Raw genomic sequence first — 25,366 nt, forward strand, 5'->3', positions numbered from 1 at the left:
GTTTTGAAGCAACAAATCCCCATGTCAAAGGGTTAACAGTCCACTACTAGCCCTCACATTTCACAAACAGTTCACATGCATTTCAAATCATATTTAACAAATATTTCCAATCTATAAGTCAAATCACATTTAATAAAAATAGATCGATGGCTAAATATAAAATAACAATTTAATATAAAACATAGTTCTAAATCATGCCGTATCCACAAAGAATACTAGCACGGAGTTTTCAGGGTAATAACCAGATCACATGTATTAAAGTCACTCACCTGGAGTTCGCGTTACGACTCCCAAGCACGAATATCAAGGCGTCACGAACGATCGTCGCCTAAAACAAGTATCAAATCACGTTTCAAAATTTTATAGCTAGAACACGTAATCGTAGTTTGTACACGTCATCTAGGATATTTTAGAATGATTTGAGACCGGTTGACCAAAAGTCAACCGTTGGTCAAAGGTTAACGGTAGGGTCTAGGGCTGGGTTCGGTTTAAAACGATTCGGTTTTTTGCCAAAATCGAAACCGAACCGAAATTTTGGTTCAGTTCTGTTTGGTTCTTTTTTTTTTCGGTTCGATTTTTTTCGGTTTTGATTTTTTCCGGTTCGTGTTTCGGTTTTTTCGGTTTTTTTTTTCAAAAAATGATGTAAATAATGGAAGGAGCTTACCTATCAACCTCCCAATTCTCATATATCAGAGAATTGAGAGCCTCAAAATCCTGAATATATTCAAGCATTTCAACTACTTATGATCAAGCAAATACATAAACATATATACTTCAAGGAAATGTACAGGATTCGAAATTCTAAAACTTTAAAATTTGCAAAATCATGAAATAATTCAACAAATTACCTGATGCAGATCGAAACAAAAAAAAAAGCAAATGGGTTCGTCTAAATGCCATAATCGGACTCCAATATCACATGCCCAGTGCCCACATTCAAATTCATAGTCAAGTCCACAATAGATCTAGAAAATTCCAAAACATATTCAGAGAAAAATACAAACTTTTCCACCTTAAATTACATAAATTTCAAATGGGTAACCATAAAATTAAAAACCCATAAACTGAAAAATAAATAAAACCCACAACCTTTGCTGCAGCGATATCGCAGTGATCGTCGCAAGCTCTTACAATTCCTCTTTTCGTCGGGTCTCGAAATGGGCGAGGGAAAATCATTATTTGGAAGAAAGAATCCGCGAGGAGGACAAGAGAAGACTAGAGAGAGTGATTTGGAGGAAGAAAGGAAGGAGAGGGAGAGAGAGAGACTGAGGAAGCAAGCAGAGAGGAAGCAGCAGCGGGGAGAGAGAGCGAGTGTTTGAGTCTCAAACTTTGAGATCTGAAAATGAAATGGGAGTGGGACACTGAGACGGCTAGGGTTTTAAGCTTAAGAAATTTTATAAAGCATTCAATATAAGAAACCTATAAATACCATACTAGTACAATTATAACAACACAAAGCCTACAGTTAAGTTGGCTTGCAGCACCTAAACCCAACCTACAGGTCAGGGGTTCAAACCCTGACGCTAACATATTTTTTAGTATATATATATATATTTTTTTTTTTTCGATTCGGTTCGGTCCGGTTCAGTTTCCGGACCTCAAAAACCAAAACTGAACCAGCCAGATTCAGTTCGGTTTGGTTTGGCAGTTTCGGTTCGGTTTTTTCGACCTCGGTTCGGTTTTTTCGGCCTCGATTCTGTTTGGTTTTCGGTTTTTTTCGGTTTTCGGTGATTTGAACCCACCCCTAGTAGGGTCCACAACTCTGCATAACTCGATCCAGAAGATCCGCACATTGAATTTTCAATCCGTAACTTCCTAAGGTCCAAATTATGCCTCTAGAACAACATACTAAAATTTCATCACGATCCGACGGTCGAATCTCCACCAATTGCAAATTCAAGTGGCGGTTATATTCATACTATATTCAAATAATCGAACCACATCAAATGGATATCAAATCTGAAATCAGGACATTGAATTTAACTTAAAAAGGCAATGTCGGCCCATTGACCACGCGCCACTGCAGGTGGCGGTTTCCGACAAACGAAAACCACATATTCCAACCAACTCCAAAATTCACCAAATTTTACAAACATGTAGAGCTCAATGAGGGAAACATTTTTCACACCTGGCCGAAGTCCAATTCAGTCGGGAAACACCTGAAATCACCCTCAATCCATCGGAAACCCTAGAATTGGGTGTTCTCCAATTCGTTAAATCCGCAACTCTGCCGTCCCCAAACTTGTTTGGGCTTTGTTCTTGGTCTCAAGAGAAGTCATTTGGTGTTGGTGATCGATGGAATTACCTTCAAATATGGTGGATCGCCGCCGTGCACCCTGCGATGTCGTCATTGTAATTCTTGCAAAACCAAGGCAAAAAAACTCTCAGATTTTTTATGGAAATGGGAGAAGGGAGGTTGGGGATCAGTTTACAGGTGGTAGATCAGTGCAATTCACCATAAAAACCAATGAAAGTCGTCAGAATTGGCTACCCAGAACCGGGTCGGGTCACGTAGGAAAACGGGTCAAAGGGGGATCTGATTCCTTCATTCTCTCATCCCTCATTTGCCCTCCTTGCTTTCTCTTCTGATTAGGCAATCCCCCTCTCATTTCTCTCATTTCTCTTCTCTTCTTCCCGTCACAACCACACACGTATCTTCATCACACTCATTTCTGCTCCAACAAAGAAAGGAAGGGTCAAAATGACCAAAATGCCCTTGACTTTGTTCGTTTATATCTCATTTGTTAGAACTCCGTTTCACGAACGTTTTTCTCCTATGAGCTCGTATCGAGACTTACTATCCGAAAATGTAAAGAAATCTGGAAAATCATGAAAGGATAAAATACGTTTGCGAAAATTCCGTTTAGTTCATTAAGGGTGTTTCGTCCTTTTACTCATCGAAAAAAAACTATACGCCGTAAATACAAAAGCGTCGAAACTACAAATACGAATACGAAATACAAAATTCGTAATTTTAAACTGTGAAATCCAGGGACGAGATTTCACAGGAGATGCTTTTGCTATTTTTCTTACTTTTTCTTTATTTAATCTGTTATACAACATTTTGAAAATTAAATTTTCTTTTGCTTTTATGTTTCTATATATGTGGCACCATTTCATTAAATATGTGAACTTATGTCACGTCAGCCATTAATAGGCTCTAATTATGTTGCATAAGTTAGCTGAACAATTATTTAACGGAATACATTAAAACAATTCAAAGTAGAGTGAATATTGAGTTTCAGGAAGTAAAGTAACGATTTTTCAGTTTCAGAAGATAAATTAGGATCGAAATCAAATCAAGTAATAAGAAGCTTAGATAGAAATAATCCTATAGTAAGTACAAAACGAGAATCGGATCAAAGGCTTACTTTCCAATTTTTTTTTTTCATTGTAATTAAAAATATCAGTAGTGACAATAATCTGGTTTGGTCAGTTACGAACCATAGTTATTGCCGGGAACCCAACTAACATTGGCTTTACCTGCGGCATCTGTAACGCACACTTGTTACAGCCGAGATTCTGTGTCCAAACCAAACCACGATTCCACACAGAAAAGCAAGATGATCCCCAAATCTTCCAAACCCTAGATCTCTCCGATCCATTCGATACAGAAGAAGGTAGCTCTCTCTCTCTCTCTCTCTCTCTCTCTCTCTCTCTCAATTGTTTTATCTTTTGATTTTTCAGATGGATTTTTGTTTTCTTATTTGAACGAATTAAACAATTTTGGAGCTTTTTAGCTTATAATTACTGCTCTTATTTAATTTTTGTAGTTTGAATTAGTTGGAGATATTTTTGAGGAACCCAGTTTGATCTTACTGATTTTTTATTTTTTTTCTTTTGATTTGTAATTTTTTTTAAGTTTGTTGGTAGATCATGAAGCGGAAACAAGCGTGCAGGGGGAGGGGACGGCCGCGAAAGAACCCGAATGTGGTGAGTGAAAGAGTGGTGAGTGAGAGGGTGGTGAGTGAGAGAGTGGTCAATGAGAGAGAAAATGCTTTCTTGAATTTTGTAAGTCACAATGTTGAAGAAGGAAATAATATTCTTGAGCATTATAAAACTGATGATGAGGACCGCAATGACGAGGAATTTAACCCCGAATTGGAGATTGATTCAGGGAGTAATTCTTCTTCAATGGGGAGTGACTGGTCAGATGGGGATCAAAATGTGAGTTCTTTGGATAGGACAGTGCAGAACTTGCTTAAGAGGTATGGTGAAGTGAATCACCAGATGGCAAACTCATCGAAGCAGATTGACGGTGCGCAAGTGATGCCATTGGCAGTCTCGGGTTCTAGGTGTAGGTTCCAGAATGAGCAAGAATCGCCTGTGCATGAACCTCGTTCTAACAAGAAAGAATTGGGTGCTGCCCTCGCGGTATAATGAATATTTTGTAATTGGTCTCTGTTATAACATTTTGGTTTACAATTTTAGGCCCTGCTTATGTTCTTGTATGTTCTTAATCAGATATTTTGTTACCCAAGCTTATCTAACCAGATTGTGCTTAATGTGATTGAACTTACTGATGTTCTCAAATTATTTTACTTTTAGGTTATTAGGAAAGTTATGAGAATGGATGCAGCTGTACCTTTCAACATTCCCGTGGATCCAATAGCTCTGAGGTTACCTGTGAGTGTGACTTTCTATTTGTGTATTGTCTTACTGTTTTTCTCAAGTGATAACATGACATGGTGATCGTCATGATATAATGCTCTGGAATATGTCTTCTGGTTCTGTATAGTCTTTTATCTCTATTGCGTTTAAAAAGCTTTTAAAAATGGATTGTGGCTTCTAGCAATAAGTATGTCGAGATACCCTGTTAAACATGTAAGAAACTAGCTTTTGGGGTACAAGCTTGACTATCGCTAAGAGCTTGTACATTTAGTGGGAAAATGACCTGAATGAGATGTTTTGTCTGCACCAAAGTATAATATTAATGCTATGACTTAGCTGTCTAAGTATACACAATGAGTGTTTGGCATGCATTATTAAACTGAATGATACAAGCTTACCACTAAGCTTGTAAATTTTGTTGAATTATGACCTCAATGTTTTGTTTTGTCTGCATGGGACTATATTATAATATGAGTTAGCTATCTAGGTATACAAACTGAGTGCTTAGTGAGCACTCTTTTATGCTGAATGTTGGAGGCTGTTACCTGGACGTGACAAGGGGGAGTGTCATATCTATCTCTAGTTATTGCTCAAAATTGCTCACTCATCCATCTTAGGAAGAGACATCACAAGGTGGGAGGTGTACTTTCTATGTTCTTCAAATCGTGACAATTCCAATTGAGCATTGGCGGCTCCTCCTTGCATTCCGACTTCCCTCACCTTTTCATTTCCTATAACAGTTCACAGTCAAAAGAGAGAGTGAGGGGTAGGATAGTTTGGTTGGGGCCTCTATTCTTGTGTGGTTGGCTTGCAGTGAAGAATGGTTTTGGGCTTGAGTGGAAAGCAAAGGCTGGAGTCAAAACCTATTATTTTTATTGGCGCACACATATATTTCCATTCTTTTACCAAGTAGGTCAAAAAACCTGATTTGATTTCATTTGATTGTATGAAAACATCGGTTTTGATTATTTATGTATTTGTATATACATATTATTATACTTTTTCTATCTTGCTTGCATAATAAGTAATGCCTAATGTATATAGAACAAAGGTTACAAAGCCAGGGTCAAAAGTACCAAAAACCGCTGCAGTAAAAGCCTGAAAAGCACTTAATTGTGGTCAGAAACAGAATAATGTATTGTTGGAAGATTTGGATATCCTATGCGTTTAGAGATTACTCTCTCTCTCTTCTATTCGAAGGGATTTGTTAGTAGCCGTTAAATGATACGGTTTAGCTTTACCATGTGTAATTAGCATTACCTTAAAGGTCCTTGCTCGTTACTCCCAGTTCTAGGTGGAACTCTTATCCACTTATGCAGAAAAATCTCTGTTCTCCATATTATTTTATATACATACATACATACATCTGCAAGTGAATGCACATTGGGGTTCATATGCTGTTCTAGACATTGTAGAATATCATGTTTTCAAAAAGGAAAAACAAGGCTTTTTGTAAAGTCTTAAGGTTCTATTTCACAAGTTGGAAATGTTAGCTTTCTGAGGGATGATTTTAATTTTTTATTTGATGTTATTACATACAGACCTGAAACGCCACACTGGTGTTATATATGTTGTGTGTTTTGAAATGCGTTGCTGCCTTCTTTTATAATTTTCCTCTCGCTCTTACTGTGTTATTTTCTACTTTTTTTCTTTTTTCCTTGGGTGTGGTGGCGTCTGGAACCAGGATTACTTTGATGTCATAGAAATGCCAATGGATTTTGGAACAATTTGCAACCATCTTCAAAATGGTACAAAGTATACAAACTCGGAGGATGTATTCAAGGACGTCCAATACATTTGGGAGAACTGCACCAACTATTACAGTGAGGGTAACTTTCTTTTGGACCTTATGAAACGGGTGAAGGAGAAATTCCTGAAATATTGGGCAGCTGCTGGTTTGTGCAGTAAAGAATGTGGGACAAGTAATGGTAAGGTTTCATTTTCCTTTTGTTTTGTTACTTTATTTTGAAATGTTTAAAAATGTGAAAGGGTAAGCTGAGACTCGAATTATAATAAATGTCGTACCCAGTGCACAAGGCTCCCGCTTTACGCAGGGTCTGGGAGAGGTGAATGTCGGCTAGCCTTACCCCCATTTATGGAGAGGCTGCTCCCAAGTCTCGAACCCGAGACCTACCGCTCATGGGCGAAGGCACTTGCCATCGCACCAAGTGAGACTCGAATTATAATAATAATAAAAATACATTATAGTTAAAAAGTATGTTGACTAGTAATCAACGAACACCATATAATTCAACAATCTTTCAAACTTAGAAACGAAACAAAAATAACTCACAGACCATTTACTACATTCAAAAAGCAATTCCAAAAAGAGAAGCCATTTCATCCATTCCATTTCCACTACTTCTCATTATTTGTGTTAGGGACTTGAGACATTTTGGGTCTTTATTATTTTATTTAAGAAGTGTCAGTTTACCACAGATAGTATAAGCATCAGCAGAATAGCGCATGTCTTAGCCAAAATGTGTAAATGGAATTATTGCTAGAATGCCTAGAAATTAGCTATCTTCCTTAAACAATTGATAAACAATGCATTTCATGCATACATTTTCCTTTGATAAGTTCGAGAGAAAACCTGCATTTAAGGCTCTTTCTGTTGTGGGCTTCAGATCTATGCAGCCTTACCCTTGCTTGCAGAGAAGCTAGTCCTGTTTTAAACTTGGCAACTTTAGGTTGATATGAAGTAACTTTGCAGTTGCACAAAAACCTTATCGTGGAAGTACGTTTATTGAATTGTTCTATAAGGGCTTTGTAGTCCTCATGCTTGAATGATACTTGTATTACATATGGTTGAACGTTTTTGTCATTGCATGTTTCATGTTGTGGTTTTGATCAAATATGGATTGCCTTTGATTAATTCCTTAAGCGCTTGCACTTAAGTGTGTACGTACACAGTTTTATCACTTTTTCCACTGTGTATAGGTGTGTGCACTTAAAATCTTCTAAATCGATAGAACCTTTGTATACATCATTATTCAAGTTTTTTGCCACTTACTATTTGTATATTAAGTATATTGTTTAAGATCAAAAGAACCTACATCTGAGTTCATTTTATATCAATATTATATTCACACTTGATTAATGTTAATAATATGATATTTTTAAGCACTTCCTCTATGCTTCTTCATAAAATCACTTAAAAATAATTTTAAGTCATTTTATGGAGAATCACACGGGAGGTGTTTCTCTACAAATAATTTTTCAGTAATTTTACCAAGAAGCGCATGGGAGCCGCTACTCCCTAAAAGTGATTTTGGTCCTCCCAGAATCATTTTCAAATGAACCCTAATCTTTTAATTGCTTCTTATGATATTTACTTAGGATGGGGCATGCATATTATATATTTCATTACCACTGAAGGCTACTTCTTTCCTGTTTATTAAATTTTGATTATTTTCTTTCTAGTTTTACCAAGCTCTAATGTGGGGAAAAGGAAGACACGAGGACCTACCCGTAACCTTAAACTAGCTCAAATTCCTCATGGAGAAAGATTTGAAATCGGCTGGAAGAACCGGAGGGCCGTAGGTGAAGGCTCCACGTTTTTCAAATCAGAGTGTACAGCCCTAGTTAGGCAAACCCGGGAGATACCCCTACAAGTCAAGTCATGGAAGGAAATCCCATTTGATATTAAAAAGAAGGCATTTGAACATGTCTTGGTCCGTACAACAAAAAATTTGGAAGTAGTTCACAGTAGACCAATTAATTTTCCCTTAAATCCTTATTTTTGCATGTTCATCGTGTAATATTTCTTCGTACATGTTCCTCAGAAGCGTTTCAAAGTTGAAGATCACATGAAATGGGTCTTGGATCAGATTCATAGATCCTACCACAGTTATCGGCATCACCTTAAGAAGACGTGCTATGAAACATGTGAGACGATTGAGGAAGCACGTGAAAAAGTACCACCAAATGTTGCAGAGGATGATTGGCAGTATCTTGTAAATTTGTGGAGCTCACCTGAATGGCAGGTACTGCCAAATGTTACATATCAAAGAAGATAACAAGAGAAAAAAATCAAGAACTTTACATTTCCCTATTTACCTTTTAGTTCTCTACTCTGTTTATTTGTATACATTAATGGTCTTTTCCTTAAATGCAGGTACTTAGTAAGCAAAACAGGGAGAATGGTTCCAAAAATAACATTATTCACACATCTGGCTCCAAGAGTTTCTCGCAAATCCGTGAGGAAGAGGTAATGACCTGTTTTATTCACTGTGTCTTGTGTTTAGTAATATCTTACTGAGTCGCTCATCTTTCTACTTCTTCTTGTTCTCTTTGTTTTTGGTAGAAAAAGAAGACTGGAAATGAGCCTGGCCGTACACTTTTCTGGGAACTCACCCATGTGCGGCCTGATGGACTAGCCGCAAATCCAGCTTCACAGGAGGCATTGGTATATCTTGAACCTGGAATTAAATTATAAAAATGCAAGCATACCTAATTTTTAGTTAATTTAGGTTTGGTTTCATTTCTTCTTTATGTAAAAAAATGAGAATAATATTTAATTTTACCTAGTTGTTCCATTTTGTGAACGCAGTCAAAGCTTAAGAGACTTTATGCTCAAATGGCAGCGGAAAACTCACAGATGACTGAAGATGAGATTTTTGTAAAGGTTTTTGGACCTGAGCGTTCGTCGAGGGTGCGTGGTTATGGGGATGGTGTAACACCTAAAGAGTTAATGGACCCATCGTCGTCGTCGTCGTCTATTGTCAGTGAACTTAAAAGGCAACTTGAAGAATCAAAGCAGCGACAAGAGGAGTCTGAACAAAAAAGTGCTGCTGAGGTACAGAGCTTGAAAGAGCAACTTGGTCGGGTTGAGGGCTTGCTATCAGCGCAAATGAGTCGGTTTGAAGGTCTACTAGTACAGTTGACTAGTCATATGCAACCCCCTTCCCAGATTGAGAGGCCTACAGAAAATCAACTCCCTCGAAATGGTAGGCATCTTTGAATACTTACTTTCTAAGGAGTTATTGCATAAGTTTTTGTGGAAAAACGGATTTACTAGCTTTGATACTTTATATTGTAGTATGATTCATTTGCATTGAGAATTTAATTTTCTATTTTCTTGTCTGGTAAAAGACTGATAGGGAAGAATATGAATGAGGCACCTTAACATATCAAGTGTTTCATAATTCTTCATTGATAAATAAGTTAATGAAGGTCGAGTGTACATGTGTTATTTTGCTCAATGACCTCCTGTGATAAAAAGCCTTTGAAATTCTATATCTTCAGAGGCAACTTTTCAACCGTCTCAACTTTTCGGATCTTTGTTTCTTGTAGTCCTCTTAATGAAGCTATTGGTTCCATGAATGACTGACCCTCCTATTACTATTAGTGGTAATGTGTGGAACCAATGAGAATGGTGATAGGAGGTGTAATTAAAAACTCAAAATTTTTAGTGTCTGGTTTGGTTTGACAAATACCAAGGTTCTCCACCATCGTGCGATGTTACTGCGGGTGGTTCATGTCAGATCCGAAATACTTTGCCCTGCATCTCCCTAGTGAAATTTTGGCGTTGTCTCTTGGTTTTTATGAAGTATGCAAATTTAATAGTTTTGACGGGGTCCTTCCTCAAATTAGTTTTCCATTTAGTTGTTTACTGGTGATAAATTCACTCGTGGCTTGCATTGCATAAATTCAAGTTTATCTCTGAGATTACTCGTAGCTGAACGCCCTCTGGTTCATTTCGTGCATGATATGTTTCGATACTCAATTCGCTTGTAACAACTGTTGTTTTTGTTCTCTTTTCTCAGGTCGGACACGGACTTCCCGACCTAGAAGATGAAATCCATATCAGCTATGTTTATGTTCTGTTTATCCATCAAGAAGCTGAAGTAATATATTCGGATCATTGTATTATATTTCATTTGATGCATCAAAAGCTTTTTGTGAATCAGATGAATGTGTTCAATTTACTATGGATGGTTAGTGGATTTTCTGTTCAATTAGTGACTGGTGGACTTGTATCAATGGATCATTAGGGTTTTTATGGACTTTTTAACGGAAATTTAACCTCCAGTATTTGTTTTTAGAGCTACTGTCCAGAACCGCAGCGGGTGATGGCAAGATCAACTGATAGAAGCCAAAGAATCAGCAGCAAGGGTGTTATTGTTTTCGGAATATCGTTGGGCGAGTGAAATGGGAGCAGCCTAAACCGTGAGAACGGGGGTTTTGATTGATCAAAAAGAAGAATCTACTTTAACCGATATGCCCTTAGGCACGGCCATACATAACATAAAATGATCAGATTTCAAATCTTAATTGATGAACTGATCAAATCAAACATTAAACATTGACGACGTAGCAAATTGTCTCCGAAGACATGCTGGTTGGGGTTGAATGAGCTATCTGAGCCAGCAAATCTACTTCACAAAGATGTTTTAAGAAAAGAGATTCAAACTCAACTGCAAAGAGCACATTTCTCTGATTAATTAATCTTAACATACATGGTAACCGTAACGTTGGTTGATAAGCAAAATTTGAGAGAATTAAAGACTCGTCTGGTATGATTAGAACTATTTAGAACCCTAATACGCAATGTTATACATAAAATGCAAGTAACTAGAACGACGAATGACATTGATGCAAATATATATAATATATCTTTGGTAAATCATGGATACAATGTTTGAGAGACAGACACATATCAAACCGACTTCATCTTGGTCTTCAAATGCCTCAATACCTCGCATCATTTTTTCTATAAAAATGAAATCTAAAGAAATTTAGATAAAGATGTGTCTTTTCGTAACTGTGCAAAGACTTGAGAAATCTAGAGTTCTATATATTGATAACAAGTAAAGGACTAGAAAGGCGGTTCCTCGTCAGTGGCTAACCTAACATCTAATCTAACAAAATCTATCGTTTGACAAAATAAAAAATAAAAACACAGTTGGTATAAATCTGTGTGCATAATCAAGTTTTGATAGGTCTTATATGTTTTAATTTGTTCAAACCAATTAGGAAAGTGAGTCATCTTGACATTTACTATATTATTCGTTCATCCTTATCTTTATATTAATTACTCAACCCACAAAGGAAACTTCACAAGACTAAATCTTTTGATATAACTATATATTTACACAAAGGGGTAGATGAATAAATTGGTTTTGAACTCACCATTCGCGAGTATCGAACCTAAAACCTCTCACTTACAAGAAATTCAAACGTCTACTCATGATTACATAACACTAAACCAAACGCAATTTTTGCTAAAGAAGCGTTCAAGATAATCTACTAAAGGTGGGCATAAAAACCCAAAATGTGCAACTCAAAACTTGGACTTGAATTGAGTAAAATTAGACTCTCAGCATAAGCATCGACATAGGATAAGTAGTTACAATTCAATCTGATTCCAAACAACAACAACAACAAAGCCTTTTCCCACTAAGTGAGGTCGGCTATATGAATCCTAAAAGTCATTGCTCTCGGTTCTGTGTCATGTCCTCCGTTAGATCCAAGCACTCAAGTCTTTTCTTAGGGTCTGTTCCAAATTTTTCCTAGGTCTTCCTCTACCCCTTCGGCCCTGAACCTCTGTCCTGTAGTCACATCTTCGAACCAGAGCGTCAGTAGGCCTTCTTTGCACATGTCCAAACCACCGTAACGGATTTTCTCTCATCTTTCCTTCAATTTCGGCTACTCTTATTTTATCTCGGATATCCTCATTCCTAATCTTATCATTTCTCGTGTGCCCACAATTCAATCTGATTCCGGTAACCGTAATTGAGATTGACTCGGGATCAAATAAAATAACATTTGAGCGCCTCGCATAACCAAATGAAGTCTGTCATTTGCTCTCATCCCTAATGGCCATGCTAGTTTAGAGTATGGAAAAGGAACCGTGTGGATCAAGCATATGTCACGATACAAACCAAGCGTGTCTGATCTCGATTGGAACAAGGAGAGTGAATTCTCAAACACTAGAATTATGAGATCAAAAGCAAGGATGCAAGTGCAATGTTGAGAAGGCTCCTTTGTGATCCAATACACAACTCCGTTCATATATGTGAATCTGGATTATAATAAATGGACATCAGTTAATGGTTGATTTGACAAAAATTTTAACGGATGCATGAAATTGCAATGAAATATTAAGTAAATGTTTGATATTGAAATGTTTTTAAAATGTTGTATGAAGTTGCAATTACACCCAAATCTGAAGGGATAAAACGTAATTTACCCTCAGAATTACATTATGAGATTACTGTCTAGTTCTTCTTATACTTGTATATTAACAACCATGCCAAATTTTGTCACTCTTTTATGAACAACAATACATAGATTATAAATAAATAAGGTGAAGCCAATAAGATATGATAGAACTCTGGGGACTGTTTGGGTTAAAACTAAACTTTAGGCCCAAAGGTGGAGTCGGCCCAACAGAAGGTCCGGATGAAACTTGGGAAAGCAGGACAAGGCCTTTTCTGACTTGAAACAATTTACAAATGCCACTTGCCTAGCTACCCAAGGACCAAGTGGTGTAGACTGGTCAGACTGCACAACCCATAAAGTGCTTTATGGTGGCATTACATGTAATAAAGCTGATGAGTCATCACCCTCAGACCGCATTCGGGCAAAGCTGTCGCTACAGGAGCCAACCGAGTCGTCTATAAAAAGGAGCAGATGCACAAGGATTATAGACACTCAATCAAACAAACAAAAGCACAAACTTTGCTCAAAAAGCCAGATTTGCCTTTCAAAACGAAGCTGTAGTCAGCCCAAGCTCTCATCCCCCACGGGATAATCTTCTCTCCCAACCTCTGTAATAGCTCTGCTACCTTGTGCAAACTTGTTGTAGTATCGATCCACCTCTTGTATTCTCCTTTCCTCCCTTTCCTCCCTCTAAAGCTTTCAGACTTTTGACAGAAATACAAAGATAGGGACCTGCAAGACGATCAGCCTTAACTGATAAGGTTTAATCTTGCCCGACCGACTTTGATCTGTCTTTGTCTTCTTTTTCATTAAAGTCTAGCAATGTGTTGTATACTTCCAGTTATATACAAGTCATTTCTAGCAAAATCATGATGACAAAGCTTTCTCAGTACTTGGATCCGATTTGAATACATCCTCAGTGTTTAAATCAGATCCAAGTCCTAAGCCCGCAGGCATGTAAATCTGATTAGTTTAAAAGTCCTTGGCCTCAAGGCATAAAAAAGAACTTTATGTGGACTTAACCCATCCAAGACAATCCTTGATAAACGAGAAGTCCGAAATTACTTGGGGCGCAAGTAATCGATCTACCGCTTGGTTTTATTGCTATTATATCATGATTATCATAGAACGCTTAAGTATGGAATTCTGATAGGAAGCCTCAAGGCCTACACCTAAGGCCTCATAAAGGCACCTATTTGGGTTCATTCTATTCGGCGGTCTAGATGGTTTGAGTATAAGAACGGACTCTAATGGGAAGCCTCAAGGCCTATTCCTAAGGCCCCACAAAGGCACCTATTTAGGTTCGCTCTACATCTCAGACTCGGATAATCAGAAATATAATAGTTATAAGATTCCGACAACCATAAAGACCAAATAAGATATGTTCAAGTACTGGTTTAGGTTGACAGGAAGCCTCAAGGCCTACACCTAAGGCCCCACGAAGGCACCTGTTATATCTAACACAGTTTCTCGGGCATATGCATATTCACAACTAAAACTTGATATCCATTCGACATCTGCCATGCTAAAGATGGCAGTGGCACGCCTGAGCACCTAAATGTTAACCTTGATTGTGAGCCTCAAGGCCTATTCCTAAGGCCCCACAAAGGCACCTCTCAAAGTTAACGTTGTCCTTCTCTTTCAGTCTTGCCCGAAGAGTCTTGCCCGAAGAGTCTTGCCCGACGAGACTTGCCCGACAACGCCCGGAAACAAAGCAGAAGCCCGACAGCAGCCCTCAACCGGCGCCAACCTCCAGGGGAGCTGTGTGCTCGTCGGCCAGGAAACATCCCCAAACGGAAATCCCTGCCACGAACAGGGACTATACGTGAGATTTGAAGTCATGATAATGCAAGTTATTAGAAAGAGTCATGTTATTGATGCATATATGTACCTCTGGTAATCATGGATACGATGTTCGAGAATCAGGCACACGTCAAACCCTTTAGAGATTGAGTCATCTACTGATTCGTCATGGTCTTCAGATGCCTCAATACTTCGCATCATTTGCTCTGTGAAACATTAACCTAAAGAAATTTAGATCAAGATGTATCTTTTTTTGTAATTGTGCAAGGACTTGAGAAATCTCGGTTCCTTTTATTGACAAAAATTAAGGGTCTAGACGGCGGTTTTACAAATACAATGGGCACAAACCTGTGTGCCGCATTAGGTTTTGACAAGTCCGATATGGTTTTAAATCGTTCAGACCAATTTGGAAAGTAAGTCATTTAGACGTTTACTATATCATTAGTTCATCCTTATCTTCATATTAATTACTCAACCCACAAAGGAATCTTCACAATATTAACGATTGCTGACACACCCCGACCCAGAAATCAGGGCGTGCTGGCCGTCACGTGAGCGTGACGTAACCATAAGTGCAAGCGGAAACGATAAGGTAAGAAATACGAACAAATAAAAACCAACTAATAGCAATAACATCCAACGATAATGCAAGAGTGTTAAACACACATAAACAGAGCATAGAAGCCTAGGTGCAGTCAAGTAGGACTATAATTAAGTTACAACACCCACAGGTGAGTCCTACATTTAGGTAGTCTGTCAAAACGCCGTGAAATTCCTCGTGAGCCACCAACGCTGTTATCTACAACCTGGAGGGGCGCAAAACCGAAAACGTGAGTGAGCGAAAATAAAGCTTTTCAAAACAACTCATTTATCAACAATTATATCCCCTCGCCGTAAAACCTGTATACTTTCCCAGAAAAATAGTATATAAACATATATATATCATCAATAGCTCAAATCACAATCCTTCAACGCTTTTCAGAAAGAATATGCCATACCTTGCCATATGCCAAAATATAATATGAATGCATCAATATAAATCAAGTGAAATAATAAATCAACCGGAGACCCTACAGTGGTCCTGTATGGCTGATTCTATAGCTCACTATCCCATCCAGCCGAAGTCACCAACTGTGACCTATACGGCACTACACTGCACATAAGTCAGAACTACCTATAGTGGTCTGTACGACTAAGATGGTGAAATAATACGCTCTAGTGCTTCTCTCATCAATCATCTGTGCACAATATCTAAAGTCACCTACCAGTCGAAACCCCTCTAATGGTCTGTACGACTGGCATGTCGGAACCACCTCTAGTGGTCTGTACGACTAGCATCTACTTGGATCCAAGGTGAGCGTGTGATGCAGGGTGAATAACATAAGCACTAACACCGGGGGTGTAGGTTATGAGCTCTCAACACAATTCACATCATCACTAAATCACATGAACAACATAAACCTCACCTGATACTCACATATGCGTCCACAGCACCATGTCACATATATGCATCATATACCAATCATATAATTCATATAATTTCTGTGCATGGCATTTCAAAACTCATTTCATAACGCATTTCATTTAAATTCGATTTCTGGGAAAATCAATAGTATATAAGTATATATAGAAAACGAATGCCCACTCACTGGTAAGTCGATGGGTCGTAACCCCCGTGACGTCCCTGGATGCGCTCGTCCTCGGGATAGGTGTCACCTATATGCGAAACAACTATAAAAACGTTAATTTCATGCACATAACCAACAATTCGAAATAATTTCTCATACGGTGCTCAATTTGGGTATATGACTATACCACATCGACCTACTCGACGTCACGGACGTCGAGAAATTTTTAGAAATTTTTTTTGACGTGGCACGCGCCCCCACGCGCCGGGAAGGGCACGGGTTCACGCACCCCCCACGCGCGTCTCCTACCTTGGGCTCGCCGGACTGGTTTTTCCGGTGGCCGGAATCTGGGGAATTTTCAAACGCTCTGTTCTCCTTCGTTTCTCAATCGTTTTCTTCGTATTTTATATCAATTTGAAGCCCTCAACATGTAGAATCACGATAGACTAGTTTCAAGGTCTAAAATCCACTAGATTTTACCTGAGGAAGCTCGATAATCTGGCCAAATTTGAAAAACTCAGTTCTCAGTCCTTCGACGTCCAAATTCTACCAACGAAGTACCCCGAAGCTCGTGAGGATCTCCTTAAGCTCATTGTGAGCTTGAAATTCCCTGAAATGCAAGATTTTACGTGTGCATGAACAGTGCACATTTTCGGGGTTAGGGTTTCACGACGATTCTGAGGATTTTAAGTTCCAAAAATCACATATACGAACCCACAAGCTTACTAGGAGTTCATATCTTACCTTAGAACCTTCGATCCGTGAAGAAATGGGAGGTTCCTAGCTTGTCCGTATGTTTTGAGAGGGAGAGAGGAAGAATTGAGAAGGGGAGAGAGATAGAGGGCACGGGGGAAAGGGATAGGGTGTCCCGTGTGTGTGTGGTCCATCAAAACCAAACCATCCATTTTTTTTCTAACCACAAAAATTACAAACCAATTTTATTCTAACTTAAAATATTTTTCCTAAAGTTTAGGAATGAATTTAATCCAATAATATGCCACACACACATACCTTAATACCCGTCAAGGGCAATTCCGTCATTTCACGTCCCTGGTAAAAAATCCCGGGACGGGCTGTGACAATTGCCCAGCTTGTTATACGTTAAAAAAATTAAATAATTTAGGAGAAAATAAGAAAAGTGGGGAAAATTTTGATAATAGAGGTAATATGCATTTAACACATTATCCTTAAATATTTAGGATTAGTTTGAGACTACTTACCATTATCTTGACCCAAAGTAGGTAAAAAACACCGAAACAAAAGTGCGGGTTAAAATAAAAAGAAATGAATGGTGAGTGTTAAAATAACATCTCTAATAAGAATAAGGCTTTTTAGCCAAAATGATGTCTGAGATTTGCATAACTTCTCACTTTGGTTCTGAGATTTCAAATCAATAGAAGTGGTCTATGAGATTGTCCACCATTCATCATTTTGGTCTTTCCATTAAAAACTCCATTAAGTGTCCCTGAGCTCTTGGCCGGAAGTTTGGGCAATTTTCAAAACTTCGTAACTCAATTGTTTCTTAACCAAATTCAACCCATAATATATCAAAATGAAAATAGGAAAGTGTAGAATAAGATTATACATATTTGGAAGCCCAATGGTTGATGGAGATGGTTGGAAAATAGCCTCAAAGTTGACTGGTCCGAGGAAAAACTGAAAAAGTCGCCAGAAACTAGGTAAACTTTAAATGTTCATAACTTCTTCAATACTCAACGAAATCAAGTGATTCAAAAACGAAAATCATACTTCTCAATGTGATAAAAAGAATAGTACCTTTTTCAATGACTAAATCACCGTGGTTTGGCCGGAAAACATCTCGAAAGTGGTTGTCTTGGTCTCAAGTTAGCCATTTTTGGCCAAACCACGGTGAGTTAGCCATTGGAAAAAGGTACCATTCTATTCGTCTCGGTGAGAAGTATTATTTTTGTTTTTGAATCACTTGATTTTGTTGAGTATTGAAGAAGTTATGAACGTTTAAAGTTTACCCAGTTTCCAGTAAGTTTTCCAGTTTTCCCTCAGACCAGTCAATTTTGAGGCTATTTTCCGACCATCTCCGACAGACATTGGGCTTCCATAATCTTATTCTACACTTTCCTATCTTCATTTTGATATATTATGGGTCGAATTTGGTTAAGAAACGATTGAGTTACGAAGATTTGAAAATTGCCCAAACTTCCGGCCAAGAGCTCTGGGACACTTAACGGAGTTTTGAACGAAATGACCAAAACGATGGAGGGTGGACAATCTCATGGACCACTTCTATTGATTTGAAATCTCAGGGACCAAAGTGAGGAGTTATGCAAATCTCATGGACCATTTTGGCTAAAAAGCCTAAGAATAATTAGGAATTTTTACAGGAGTGCACGGAATATTAATAACAGGGAGCTTTATCTATAGATACAAAAACTTTAATTATATTTCAAGGAATTCCACTAGTTTTTAAACATGTCAAGTAGAGATAAAAACATAAAAACAACTAAAGCCCAATCCAAAAACATGGAAACAATGTTTTAAAATACCAGCCATACTCCCAAGGCTTTAGGGCATCTAATAGAGCTAGCCCTCACAACTCCAACAAAATTAATGTGTCATAAGCTTAACTCATCATCGACTATTTCTTCAGAATTAGTTTTGAAACTATATGTAGAATTAGTTTGTATCCTTTATTACTATAATCAGTTCAACATGTCCTCAACCATTTTTGCAGAATCAGTTCAATCAATCCTTACCCACGTTTGCAGAATCAGTTCAATTAGCCATCGATCATTTTTGCAGAATCAGTTCAATCCGCATTCGACAATTTTTGCAGAATCAGTTCAACCCGTCATCAACCATTTTGCATAATCAGTTCAACCCGTCTTCGACAACTTTTGAAGAATCAGTTCAATAAGTCATCAATCATTTTTGCATAATCAGTTCAACCCATCCTCGACTATTTTTGCATAATCAGTTCAATTCGTATTCGACCATTTTTGCATAATCAGTTCAATTTGTCCTTGACTATTTTTGCAAAATCAGTTCAACAGTCATCTACCATTTTAGCAGAATCATTCCAACCCGTCTTCGACCATTTTTGCATAATCAGTTCAATTTGTCCTTGACCATTTGAGCAGAATTAGTTCAACTCGTCCTTGAGTATAGGGTGGGCATGGTTTGGTTTAGTGTGTTTGGGGTGAAACGGAAACCGAAACCGAATTTTTTTGCGATTCGGTTTGGTGAGGTTTTGAAGCTTGAAACAATATGGAACCAAACCATTTGGTTGCGGTTCGATTTCTAATCATTTGCAAACTAAATACATTATGTCATTAGTACAACCAATTGAAAAAGAAATTCATGATCACCATATTAAAATTGAAGTTGAAATAAAGATTAATGAATATCAAATGAAAATCAACCACATAATAAATAGTAAAGATTTATATCACATCTTTGTAGACTTCGTTATATGACTAAAATTAGAAAAGAAGTGCTGCACGGAAATAGATGTTGATTTTGATTAGTTATCGTTAGATTAGTTTAAATTTTAAGATTTGTGAAATAGATACATTAAATTAAAATCATCAAACAATAATCAATAATGTATTAAGTATCACCATCACTTTAGTGTCGTGAGCAAAGGCGGATGCACACTGGGACCTAGGTGGTCCTAGGACCACCCCGAGTTCAAAAAATATACATGTTAAGGTCTTCCGAGGACCCTCCGAATGTTTTGTACGGGTCCTTTTGTACCTACCAAGTGTTTGATGTAATACCTGCTAGGCATATCTCGACAGGTTGCGCGGACTACACTCGACAGGTTGCGTAGACAACACTCGATAAATTTTCTCGATATCGCTCATCAAATGTTTAACGAAATGCCTCAGTGAATAAACTGAAACTTTTTTTGCTTGCTTTGCGCTCTGTTTCTATCTAAAAAACTTGGACCTTTAACACTAGGACCGCCCAAGATTCAAATCCTAAATCCACCACTAATTGTGAGCAAAACATATGTCCAAAATCAAAGGCTTTAAGTTGGTAACTTGATGGAATATTAGTAGGAGTTGAAATTGATTGAATTTTGAATTGGAAGATAAAAGGAGAAAGGGTAAATTACACAAAACTACTTCAACTATAGATCAAATCACAATCTCATACCTCATGTTTTAAACATTGCAATGTCATACCTCAACTTATGAATTCGTTGCAATGTCAAACCTTCGTTAAATTTTCTGTTAATTTAGCTGTTAAATGATGACGTGGCAGGAGCGGGTCCCACTTATTTGCCAACTGGAATAAAAAATTAATTAATTAATAATAGAATAATAATTTTTATTGAACAATTAAATTTAGGGTTTAGGTCCTTGGGATTGTTCAATCTGTACCGTTCAACCCCAAATGAACGGTCCAGTTTAATCTCCTAGAAAAGTTCTTGCTTCCAAGACCAACCTCTTTCTCCGTCTTTCTTTCTCCTTGGTTCTCATAACATTTCAGTCACTTTTTCTCTCCATTATTTTTCTTTTGTCAAAATTTCTCTCAAAATATCAATTGAATTGCCTCCTTTTCTTCGAGTTAGATTTGATGTGCTCGGCGGTGGCGTTGCAAGCGCAAGGCAAGCTGGCTGCAACCTCTAGTGCTTCCATGGCAGAGAAGAAGACAGAGACACTAGGGACTAGCCCAGAATCCTTCCTCGACCTCCAGCGCCGCCTCTCCCTCAGATCGCCACTGACCTCGCCCACGGCCTCGATTACATCCACCACTGCTCCGGCCTCAACTCCACCTTCGCCCATAACCACATCACGTCTGCGCCAAAATATGCCATTTCGGCATGGCAAAACTCTGCGTGCGGCGTACCCAAATCTGGAAGGTGGAGTCTAGTCATTCTCCCCGCTTTGATCCGCTTCGGGTGTACTCCACTTAGATCCAGTATTCCACAATTGGCCGTGTTTAAGAAGAACAAGGAAGGAGGGGACAGAGGAAGTAAAAAAATTGAGGTTTTAAAGAGAGGGTAAAAAGATTTAGAGATTGGGGGATCGAGAAAGAGAGTGTTTTTATTTTTTTTGGTAAGCCGTTTTTGCCATGTCAGCAGTTAACAGAAAAAATTGATCGACAAGGAGACCAAGGTTTGACATTGCAAGAAATTCGGAAGTCAATTCAATACAATACAATCCATCCCTTCATGCTGTTTGCACTACTCCGAAATTTTGCTTACTAACCAGATCAAATACAAACAACCGCGCAAAACACCTGAGCTCAAAGAAAAATTTTATAACGAGAAAATCACGCATTTATGGATTCATCTAATCGAATCTAATCAGCTTCTTGATCACTAATCAGCGTCAGATTTAACTACCTTCTTCATGGGATGTTAACAAGCTTTGGCCGTCTAGTTTCTGGATTCACCTCTACTCGAAGACCAAGTTGAGCAATTTCTGGTGTATCAACAGCCCCTTGAAGCTCCAATTCAGCCACTACCCTTTCGTTTTCTTCGTTGCCTTCGAATAAGTTCCTCACGCACCAAATGCCCCACTCCCTTAAGTACGGATTGTCGTCATCAAGGCCACACTGTTGCAAGAGCAGAAGAATCCCATCCTTATGTCTAATCTCATCTTGTACAAGCTTCCTTTTATATGTGCAATTGCCAATGACTGCCACTATATCTCTCCGAAATCCTTTATAAGGGCAGGGTTTTAAGGAAGAAGGCTTTGGTCCATCTTGGTCCTCACCTTGCTTGATAGCTTTCCTCATCACTGATGTCGGCTCAAGATCACGAAGCAAACATAAAAGTAATTCTATGAGGCCATGGGACAGCAAAACATCAACAGCATCCCCCAGGTCCTCGTTAGAGCCTCTTACGGATTTCTGAGCACATACATCTCTCAGGATTGTGAGTGAGTATCCTAGAACATCTATCATAATAGAACCTGTTGGAAGTCCAGACTTGCCTCTTGTGGCATAATTAAGAATCCCAGCAGATTTCTTAAATATCCCAAAGACACACAGTACAAAATCACTAGGCACGGTAATCTCTTGAAGCCGCTCATTCAAGATGTCAGATATGTTTCTCAAGAAAAATGCTTGCTCAGATGAGAAAACGTCTTCTCTAAATTCAGTGTCTTCGCCATTCTCAGTAGCACCAACAAATCCTAAATTTGAGAAAAGTGACTGGAAGTAAGGTCCTTCTAAGCAGGTTCTTGAAAGAATCAACTTGTACCAATCTTCTCCGAAACCAACTGTAAGACACCCGAAAGGTTAAAACAAGGCACAGATTAGGGTTCGTTTCATTAATATTAGGTTTCAGCAAAGGAACTCAACTGAAGCTAAGGCGGATGGTATCAGTGAAATATTGGTGAGATAAAAAAATTGAATATACAAAGTTACCTGCAGCAGTAGTCTTTACAATCTGTTTCACGATAGTTATCCCACGATCACCGCAAAGTTGGGCAAACCGTTCAGGGCTTCCATCACAACAAGCATAGATAACCATGCACAAGGGATCACAAGTTTCCCGGCTCTGAACTCTTGCTATAGCAACAAATTCTTTTGGAAAAAGTTGCTGCCAAATTGCACACTGATGCCGTTGTCCAGCCAATGAAACATTAGCGAGAACTTGCAACCCCATCCGAACGATCCCAGTATCTGGCTCTGAAGAAAGACTTGCGGAGTTCAAAACATTCAATATGATTGCCACTCCATTTCTTTCAATAAATGAGTCCTGATTTGCAATCTCTCCCGCACAAAGATTTCTTAGGAGCTTTAAACATAATGTGAGAAGATGGCAACCAGAAGGGTAAGGGAGAGATTGTATGAGCAGGATGACAGAGGGAAGAATATCCTTAGACGCAAGGCCTGCACGACCATCCGCAGTTCTACAAACTTGTATTAAATTTTCCAACGAATTTACGAGGGTAGATGAGTTTCCCACACTTAAAAATTTCCGGAGAACATCTTCAGGTACAGAGCACTCTTGCAGTGCTGTATTATCCATTACTGATCAAATCAACTGATATCAAAACCAAAAAATGCAGAAATTTCAGTAACTAAACTGGGGATAAATAACCGTGGTTGAAAAACAAAAACTATATCTCAATCATTTCTTATCTAACATGAAATCAAACAAAAACTATATATATTGAATTGAATGACAGTAAGTACTTCATCCCACCCAGAATCCAAATCCACCAATTCAATGCAACAAAAAAAAAAAAAAAAAAAAAAAAACCCAATTTTCACAAATTTTTTTGAACAAGAAAAAACAGCAAATTCAGGGTAAAAGTAAATTTACCTGGCAAGGTCAATCAAAACCCCAATTGGTAATCGATGGTAGGGAAAGGGACAAAGACAATTGAAGTTTTAATCGAAGCTGAAACAGTGAAACTGAAAGGGGTAGACGGCTAAATGGTGAAAATATGGTCTAATTTAGATAAAAATTCATCTCCGCTCAAAGACTGGGTTAAAACTTAACGGAGCCTCAAAGATAGGGGTGGGGACGGGCCGGGGCCAGGCCCAAATTTGGAAGGACCGGACCGGACCCGCTTAAAAAGGAAACGAAACAAGCCGGGCCGGGTATTGCAAATCTGATCACTGGAACTGGACCTAACCCGGCCCGTTTCAAATGAGCCTGTTCAGGACCAGAGAAGAATATCCTTAGACGCAATGTGAGAAGATGGCAACCAGAAGGGTAAGGGAGAGATTGTATGAGCAGGATGACAGAGGGAAGAATATCCTTAGACGCAAGGCTTGCACAACCATCCACAGTCCTACAAACTCGTCTTAAATTTTCCAACGAATTTACGAGGGTAGATGAGTTTCCCACACTTCAAAATTTCCAGAGAACATCTTCAGGTACAGAGCACTCTCTGCATTATCCATTAGCAATATGCAGAGTGAAATCATGCAGCAAAACCTTAATGATAAATCACCCCAGCTATCAAGCACATTATTAAATTTAAGTCATAAACAAAACCTTAACAGTCACTATCTTAATTGCAACGTCCTCACCTAATCAACCTAAATCAAACTAATGAAGAAAGGCAGTTTATAATGCTATTAACGAAAGCCTGTCAATGAGTAAAAATAAACAAACGAAAGTTTGCTTAGTGCCCGGAATTACGACATACTTTTCAATAGAACTAGTTTCAAAAGCAACACCAGTTTATAATGCTATTAACAGATTTTATAATAGAACTAGTCTAAAGCAACACTAAGCTTACACTCTATAATCCTCCGTGACAAATAAGGTCTTATTTGTTGAGTACAAAAACGGAAACAGGAAAGATCTTTCCCTTCAAATTCGAACATATTGTCACCTAAACGGTTGCTACAAATAAGGTCCAAATTGTTTAGTACAAAAACGCAAACAGGAAAGATCTTTCCCTTCAAATTCGAACAAAGGAGATATTTAAGTGTCCACAGACCAGCAGATACAGTTTCTGAAACATTTTCGGCCACCAGGTAAATCCTTTAGTATCCCATTCTGGAGAACAAGCCCTAATCATTGTAATTAAGGCAACAAGGGAATAATTAAGCATCAAGCACACCAACTTGTATATATAAATCCAGAAAATGCAAAGTATGAATCCCTCTAATCATTATCGACAGAAAATGCAAATTAATAATTGAAAATCTGTAAAGGCCACAGTATGAATCCTTCCCTAATCTTTGTCCAATCAGAACCAATTTGAACAGATAAGTAGAATATAAAATAAAACACAGAGAAGTGAGAGTGTGAGACCAACCTTTTGCTGTCGAGACTCGAAACGGCAGGCCAAGCTGACGGCGAGGTGTGAGAGATTGAGAGTGAGAAGGGTCGCGGGTCGCCGCTGGGAATGAGAGACAGAGAGTTTGAGACTGATTCAACTTTGAAGATCGAGAGAGAGAGAAGGCTCACGAAGTCGGACTGGGAAATGGGAAAGACGGAGGGTCACGAGAGGAACACGAGAGGACCTTTGGGTTAGGGCTGGGTAAAACACTAAAACGTTGCCGTTGAGAATAAAGATTATTAATTAATAAAACAATTACAAAACGACGTCGTTTTGAAAAACTTCGGTTCGTTTTTTTTTTTTCTCAGTTCGGTTTTTTCGGCCTCGGTTCGGTTTTCAGTCAGGTTTTTTTTCGATTTTCGGTTTTTCCAGCCCACCTCTATTACCACCTACACCTAAGGAATCCAATTCCACCAA

General features: G+C 38.4%; 2 protein-coding genes and 1 long non-coding RNA gene across 6 annotated transcripts; 1 reads left to right on the forward strand and 2 right to left on the reverse strand.

Annotated features, from left to right (window-relative positions):
• The first annotated feature begins 3,420 nt into the window (after positions 1-3,420).
• On the forward strand, positions 3,421-10,633 carry LOC126602526 (uncharacterized). Of its 3 annotated transcripts, none has more exons than XM_050269426.1 (10): positions 3,421-3,620; positions 3,874-4,374; positions 4,549-4,626; positions 6,296-6,539; positions 8,035-8,309; positions 8,397-8,597; positions 8,729-8,821; positions 8,918-9,019; positions 9,164-9,560; positions 10,380-10,633. In XM_050269426.1, exons 2-10 carry the CDS (start codon positions 3,877-3,879, stop codon positions 10,409-10,411), a joined length of 1,920 nt encoding a protein of 639 aa, XP_050125383.1. In that variant the 5' UTR covers positions 3,421-3,620; positions 3,874-3,876; the 3' UTR covers positions 10,412-10,633. The 3 variants fall into 3 exon arrangements, with proteins under 3 accessions (XP_050125383.1, XP_050125382.1, XP_050125384.1); XM_050269425.1 differs by having other exon boundaries at positions 3,422-3,620; positions 3,863-4,374; XM_050269427.1 differs by having other exon boundaries at positions 3,425-3,620; positions 3,863-4,374; positions 8,035-8,285.
• A 1,036-nt stretch (positions 10,634-11,669) lies between these two features.
• On the reverse strand, positions 11,670-14,838 carry LOC126602074 (uncharacterized). The gene is made up of 2 exons (XR_007615970.1): positions 14,588-14,838; positions 11,670-12,947 (listed from the first exon to the last, which is right to left on the reverse strand). It is a non-coding gene; the product is annotated as an uncharacterized LOC126602074 (long non-coding RNA).
• A 6,451-nt stretch (positions 14,839-21,289) lies between these two features.
• Positions 21,290-25,139, reverse strand: LOC126605245 (uncharacterized). 2 transcript variants are annotated; one of them, XM_050272617.1, is made up of 4 exons: positions 24,926-25,139; positions 23,473-24,046; positions 22,569-23,190; positions 21,290-22,420 (listed from the first exon to the last, which is right to left on the reverse strand). In XM_050272617.1, exons 3-4 carry the CDS (start codon positions 23,173-23,175, stop codon positions 21,546-21,548), a joined length of 1,482 nt encoding a protein of 493 aa, XP_050128574.1. In that variant the 5' UTR covers positions 23,176-23,190; positions 23,473-24,046; positions 24,926-25,139; the 3' UTR covers positions 21,290-21,545. The 2 variants fall into 2 exon arrangements, with proteins under 2 accessions (XP_050128574.1, XP_050128575.1); XM_050272618.1 differs by lacking the exon at positions 23,473-24,046.
• Positions 25,140-25,366: the final 227 nt, after the last annotated feature.

The sequence above is a fragment of the Malus sylvestris genome, chromosome 15 (assembly GCF_916048215.2).
Source record: "Malus sylvestris chromosome 15, drMalSylv7.2, whole genome shotgun sequence".
NCBI lineage: Eukaryota > Viridiplantae > Streptophyta > Magnoliopsida > Rosales > Rosaceae > Malus > Malus sylvestris.

Coding starts and splice junctions, on each gene's coding strand:
- LOC126602526 (XM_050269426.1), top strand. CDS start 3,877: ATGAAGCGGAAACAAGCGTGCAGGGGGAGGGGACGGCCGCGAAAGAAC. Junction 6,540..8,034: donor AGAATGTGGGACAAGTAATG/GTAAGGTTTCAT, acceptor TTTTCTTTCTAG/TTTTACCAAGCTCTAATGTG. Junction 8,598..8,728: donor GGAGCTCACCTGAATGGCAG/GTACTGCCAAAT, acceptor CCTTAAATGCAG/GTACTTAGTAAGCAAAACAG.
- LOC126605245 (XM_050272618.1), bottom strand. CDS start 23,175: ATGGATAATACAGCACTGCAAGAGTGCTCTGTACCTGAAGATGTTCTC. Junction 22,421..22,568: donor TGTAAAGACTACTGCTGCAG/GTAACTTTGTAT, acceptor GGTGTCTTACAG/TTGGTTTCGGAGAAGATTGG.